The sequence below is a fragment of the Condylura cristata genome, unplaced genomic scaffold (assembly GCF_000260355.1).
Source record: "Condylura cristata isolate star-nosed mole 26May11 unplaced genomic scaffold, ConCri1.0 scaffold00031, whole genome shotgun sequence".
Classification (NCBI taxonomy): Eukaryota; Metazoa; Chordata; class Mammalia; order Eulipotyphla; family Talpidae; genus Condylura; species Condylura cristata.
Genome location: NW_004567132.1, coordinates 16115732 through 16122267, shown reverse-complemented (window position 1 = coordinate 16122267; position 6536 = coordinate 16115732). Strand labels below are relative to the sequence as shown.

Sequence of the window (6536 nt, the reverse complement as noted above, 5' to 3'; positions counted from 1 at the left end):
AAGGAGCCTTCTCTTATGGTACTTTCTCTTGGGCACTTCATGGTGCCTGCCCATGGACTTTGGAAGGCAAGCCTCAGCCAGGCAGGGGAGAGGCATGGTCTTTTTCCACTACCACTTGAGTGTTTTCTTTTTGTAAAAGATTGTATTTATTTATGCATGCTGAAATGGAGTGCAGGGCAGAGGTACAGGAATGGCGAGAGGATTCACCAGAGACAGTGGGGAGCAGAACAGGCAGATCAACGAAGTACACTGCTGAGGGGAGCAGTGGGCAGGTCAGGAGAGGTCTGCCGCGCCATGTGGATCACCTCTGGGGCGGGGATCGAACTCACAGCGGTCTGGGCTTGGTTTGGCTTCACAGTGCAGTGCTCCAACCTGCTGCACCACCAGGGAGGGCCCCACTTGAGTGTCTTTGAGGATGGACCCAGGTGGTGGGAAGGTTGGTCTCTGCCCACAAAGCGATGGAGAGCAGGCAGGGGGCCTGTGTGTTGTCTTTGAAGAGGGAGCCTCAGTCACTAACAAAATGCAGACTCTCAGACTTGGCCCTTCTAACTCAACAGGGCTTAGGTGGAGTCTGATACACATCATATCAAATAAATCTTGCGTAGATGAAGGCCGGTCTGGGCACCATAGCCCACCATAGCATTCTGGGCATGAGGGCTTTGTCTTATGAGCTGTCACCCCAAGGCCTGACGCACGTTGGGGCCTTGGTCGATCCTGATATACTATGGTTAAGTGGACATGGTGACTGACTGGATGGGGACAGGTCAGGCCTCAGCTTGGGCCTTTGAGTTCCTCAAGCTGTAGTTAGCCGCCCTGGCCTGCTGCATGCCCAGGCAGCTGAGGCGGTAAGAGAGGAGTGGGTGCTGTCTTCTGTCTTTTTCCTATTATAGCAGTAATATGTGTTCGTTATAAAAAATTCAAACAGAGGAAAGATAGACAACACAGGAAGTGACAGCTCCTGCAGCCTCACCCCACACAGATAACCGTGGTTGGTGCTGCGGTGTGTACAGTGTGACTGGCCACTGTGGGGCCCTGACCTTCATGCCCAGCACAGTGAATGTCTGTGCCTGTAGCTTGTAGGCTCAGCGGGCCCAGCGTCAGAGCACACGCTCTTCTCTTCCTGTGCAAAATGGGGCCTAGTCCAGGTTTGCAGAAAGTGACGAGGGCTTGACCTTTACTGTTGAAAGCAGGGGTGTCAGGAAGTTGATGTTGTCTGGCTCATCTTTCTATTAATTTTTCTCTCTTGTCCCCCAGACAATCCTCTCACAGTCTCACAGTTTTCTTCTCCCTGACTCCCTGACTCACAGCCTTTCCCATCTTGTCCTGCATATTGCAAGAGGACACGTGCACATGTCCACTGAGTCTCACCTACCCTGCCTGGGCTGCTATCGTCCTGACCCAGCCTTCCCAGGGATGATCTCCCCACTTTGAAGGGAAACCAGAAGGCCGGCCTCCCTCTGCTCAGGCCATCAAGTGGGTCACCAAAGAGAGGCCAGGCCCATCACCATGATGAACACATAAGGGCATCATCATGGTGGATTCTTCCAACATGATGCAATTGGAGATGCCCCTGGAAAGACTTTTGCAAAAAAAGTTTCAGCATTTAAAACAATACCCAAAGAACTGCTCTGTCCAAGCCCTTGTTGTGACTTAATTCTGATCTTTTTGATACATAGGGACTTTTTTTTTTAATAAAGATTTATTTATTCATACAGAACTGGGGTACAGGCCAGAGATGCAGAGGGTGAGAGGATTCACCAGAGACAGAGCGGAACAGGCAGATCGACGAAGTCCACTGCTGAGGGGAGCAGCGGGCGGGTCAGGAGAGGTCTGCCGCGCCATTGCTTCCCTGGGGCAGGCGGGGATCGAACTCATGCGGAAGCGGCTTAAGCTTCTTAGTGCTGTGCTTTACCCTGCTGTGCCACCAGGGAGGGCCCCTGCATAGGGACTTTTAATACAAAAGACCCCCCCATCCCAATCCCTTTGTGTCCATGTGAATCTCTGGGACCTGGTGCTGTGGTGGGAGCTGATGGCCGTGGTGCCTGGTGTGCAGGGGTGTATGTGTGCAGTTAGGGTGGGGCGGGGTGTTGTGATATGGTGTGTGCGGTATGTTTCTGCATGGGGGGACGTTGAGCCTTTCAGGGACCAATCTGACCATCTTCACCAGGCTTCATTGCCCCTTCATGCTTGATTGACTGGGTCTAGAATTCTAGGCTGCAGAACTTTTCCCGCAGAATGTTGAGGGCACGCCTCCCTGCGGTGCGGGCGCCACTTAACGAGCGCCCGACACTGTTCTGCCTCCCAAGCGTATGAACCCGTCCACCACCCCCCGTTATTTTTCATTTTAAACCAGAAGTTTATTAAAGCCATGAGATACTTGACTTGAAGGGAAGACTATCTAATTCATTTTATTTAGAGTAATTTATCCCTACTTTAGGGCAGATTACCCTATTTCTAGCAGCTACATACAAAAACTTAAAAACTTGTCCTTGGTTAGACACAGATAAATGAAAAAATACTAAAATTCTCCAATCAAAGAAGCTATACAAGACCTTTTCATGTTGTTGTTGATAAACATTGAGAACAAAATAACTCGCTAGAATAAAAGATAAGCGCTGGATAATGCCACTCAGGGAGAAGGGGCTTGTTTCCCAGTACCCATACCGTCCCCATCTCGCCTCCCTTGGCCACTGACCAAACAACGCCTAGGGCGCCGTTCCGTTTGACAAAGTGCAGTGTGGCTGTGCTCATAACCAGCGACTCTGGGGATGCAAAGGAAAGGGCGGGGAGAGGAAACTGCTGCGCTGTCAGGATTGTGGTTTTCCAACTGTGTCTTCCTTTCCTGGAGCAGAGCCCTGGGGCGCAGCGCCCCTGTAGGAGACACCCCTGTCTGCTGCGGGAGCGTGTGACTCTGCCTCACCCTCCACGGCCAGCTGTGCAGTGCGTCTTTGTTGCTGGTTGTCCCATCTGCTTCAGAGTGGGTGAAATTTCAGGGGTCCCCTCCGTGGTGGGGTGTCCTCTCCACGCACCGCAGCACTTCCTGACCCACCACCTCCAAATTAAAGTTGACTGTTCTCAGTCTCAACTCCTTCCTTGGGCTCTTCATCAACCATTGTGAGCACTGTGCCTCCTCAGCTCCACAAAAGAGGTGCAGGTCCCCTCGGCCCAGGAGCAGCCGGGAGTGGCAGAAGAGGAGGCAGTGGGGGTGGAGGAGGCAGCGGGCACCCACCGTCTCCCCTTGGGGGCCTCTGGGGTCGCCTCTTTACAACTCAGGCCCACAGAGACACCTGTCTTGGCCTGTGATGCGTGCTCATGGGCCGGCAGTGCGGGTGCTCTGTCCTTAGGAGAACGTTCTCGCACGTCGTCTTTCATGGCTTCTTTGTGCTCGCATTCTCCTTTTTTAAATTGTTTGTTTTCTTAGTTTTAATTTTTAGGTTCACTGAACAGGGAGTGGGTACAGAAAGGTCCCAAATACTCTCTAACAGCCCTCCCACCCCCACCGAGCATCTTACTAGTGCGGTGCATTTGTTACAATTAATGAGTCAGTGTTGATGCATTATTATTAGAGTCTGTAGTTATGTCAGGGTTTCTTCTTTTTTTATTCTTCACTCGCCAGACTACCTACCACTATAGTATCATGCAGAATCATTCCATTGTCCTAAGTATCTCCTGTGAGGGGGTGATTTTCAGTCTGCAGGGCTGTTTTCTTGTTTTGTACATGGGAGAAATGGCGCCCAAGCCCCCTGCACGCAGGAGCAGACTCTCCTGTGTTTGACTCCAGTTACTTGTCCATGAAGGAACCTCCTTGGATTGACTTCTAATAATTGCATCATCATTGTCCTGCTTTCTGGGGCGCTCCTTTCGATGTCCTTTGAATGTTTTACTTTGGCTCATACTTGCCGGGAGGCTCTGTATTCTGGGTGCCAGTGTGAGAAAGGGACGATGTTCAGTGTCTCCTTTTTCCAGCCTGGCACCTGGCCCCATCCTTTGGGCCTGGCGTCCCTCAGTCCAAAGCCTTTCTGGGTTTCTGCTCACACTGGTAGGAGGTGGGGAAGGATGTGCGTGGTAGAGGGAGCTGGAGAGGAGCTGTGCAGCTGCTCACATGGTGCTGTGTGGTGTGGCCAGCCAGGCAGAGTCTGACTGGTCAGTCCTCAGACCTCTAGGTGTCTCCTAGGGCGTTGGGGAGGCAGTGGAAGGAGGCTCTCTCCTGTAGGGGGAGCCCCACCCTCCCCCACCCCTCCCCGTGGCCTCAGGCCTGTGTGTTAGGGGCCTTTCTGAGAGTGTAGTGGGAAGGTCATGAGTGATGAGAATCTGTATCTCCTTCCTGGCGGCTTGCTCTTGGATGAATGACTTTGCCTTTGGCCTTCAACAGCCTCATCTATAAAACCAGGGTAGTGTCTCCCCTCTCACAGTCTTGTGCAGTGGGATGAGCTGAGAGGCCCCGCACTCTGCTGGGACAGTAGCCACGTCACAGGTGTGGGTGCTGTCTCCCCTCCCTGCGTCTCTTGCCTAAGGTCTCCTTGTGCCATTCTTGTCTGCTCCATCTTGCAGAGGTGTCCTGGCAGGACTTGGGGTGAGTCACCCAGTGGATGAGGGATTTGTGTGTGTATGTGTGCGTGTGTATTCCTGGCCCTGGGCCTCTGGGTGAGCTGTTCTTTCCTAGGCTTGCCCGTGGCTCAGAGCAGAACTTTGGCTGCTGTTGACCGGAGATGATGTAAACAGGGGGAAATGTGGCTAGGTCTGTCTGTACGGGGCCTGGAGGTGCCTCCCAGGGACCAGCTGGCCCTTCTGGGTTTCAGAAGTCGGGAGGTGGGGGGAAGTGGGGCTGTCTGAGCTCCAGGTGCTAGGTGAGCTCCGTAGGGAGAGCAGGGCATGTTAACTGCTGCCCCGTCCCGTAGCATGGAGGCGCTTCTCCGACTCGGGATGTGGTTTCTAAGCCTTTGTGGAAAAGCCATGGACAGTTTCTCAGCTGTGCCTGGAAGGCAGCGCCTGTGTGTCAGAACAGGCGTGGGGAGAGACTGTCGTGGGTCCCCGAAGCCAGGGGTGCTGTGTGAGAGCCAGGCTCCCTGCACCTGTGGCCACCGCCCAGCCCTCTTTCCCCTCCCCTCCGCACAGGTGGTACAAGCTGCACTCCAAGGCCGGCAAGAAGGAGAAGGAGCGTGGGGAGATCCAGGTCACCATCCAGTTCACGCGCAACAACTTGAGCGCCAGCATGTTCGACCTGTCCATGAAGGACAAGCCGCGGTCCCCCTTCAGCAAGATCAAGGACAAGATGAAGGGCAAGAAGAAGTACGAGCTCGAATCTGCCTCTGCCATCCTCCCAAGCAGTGCCCTGGAGGATCCTGACCTGGGCAGCCTGGGCAAGATGGGCAAAGCCAAAGGCTTCTTCCTCCGAAACAAGCTGCGCAAGTCGTCCCTCACCCAGTCCAACACTTCTCTGGGCTCGGACAGCACCCTGTCCTCCGCCAGCGGGAGCCTGGCCTACCAGGGGCCCGGCGCTGACCTCCTCACCCGCTCACCCAGCCGCACCAGCTGGCTGTCCACCGAAGGGGGTAAGTGAGCCTCCCCCAGGGAGGGCACAGGGCGGTGGGCAGGGGAGGCCTGGCCGGGAGGCTGGGCTCTCCTGCAGCTGCCAACTCCACGTGTGCTTCCCTTTCAGGTAGGGACTCAATGCAGTCCCCCAAGCTGCTCACGCACAAAAGGACATACAGCGATGAGGCCAGCCAGATGCGAGCGGCTCCTCCCCGAGCCCTCCTTGACCTCCAGGGCCAGCTGGACGTGGCCTCTCGCTCTTCCCTCTGTGTCAACGGGAGCCATATTTACAACGAGGAGCCCCAGGCCCCCATGCGGCACCGCAGCTCCATCTCGGGCTCATTTCCACTCTCCAGCTCCCTGCACAGTGCCTCTTCCCGGCCCTCTGAGGAGGGGCCCAGGTCTGCAGATGACTCCTGGGGCAGAGGCAGCCGTAGCACCAGCAGCTCGGAGGTGGCCCCTGGACAGGAGGAGCCGAGCAATCAGGCTGTCGGGGCTGGCCGCTCTGGAGAGGAGGAGGCGGCCCGGCTTCTGGAGGGGAAGCCCGTGCAGGTCGCCACGCCCATGGTGGCCTCTGCTGAGGCCTTGGCAGAGAAGGAGGGCGCCCGGAAGGAGGAGCGGAAGCCCCGGATAGGCCTCTTCCACCATCACCACCAGGGGCTGGGTCGGAGTGAGTTGGGGCGTCGCAGCTCTCTGGGGGAGAAAGGGGGCCCTCTCCTAGGGGCCTCCCCCCACCACTCATCCAGCGGGGAGGAAAAGTCCAAGAGTAGCTGGTTTGGCTTGAGAGAAGCTAAGGAACCAACTCAGAAACCCAGGTAGGTCCTTGGCAAGACCAGCTTTGCTCCTTGGGGAGGATGCTGGGTGTTCGCAGCCTGGACCCTGGGGCAGGGAGGATGCAGCAGATGTGGCCCTCGGGTAGCTGCTGGGGCTCTGGCTTTGCATGGTTGAGCTGAGCTCTCCCTAAGCCAAGGCTTGTCGGCAGCACACAGACAGGTGAGTTGCCA

General features: G+C 55.6%; 1 protein-coding gene across 1 annotated transcript in view; it reads left to right on the top strand.

The window, feature by feature from the left end:
• The window catches only part of RAB11FIP5 (RAB11 family interacting protein 5 (class I)), a gene marked incomplete at its 5' end in the record, with an annotated part of 32654 nt that overhangs the window by 13006 nt on the left and 13112 nt on the right, over positions 1 to 6536 (top strand). Inside the window, 2 exons of the mRNA XM_012731464.1 lie at positions 5116 to 5552; positions 5660 to 6347. Of these exons, the coding sequence (XP_012586918.1) occupies positions 5116 to 5552; positions 5660 to 6347 (1125 nt within the window). The remainder of the gene's footprint in view (positions 1 to 5115; positions 5553 to 5659; positions 6348 to 6536) is intronic.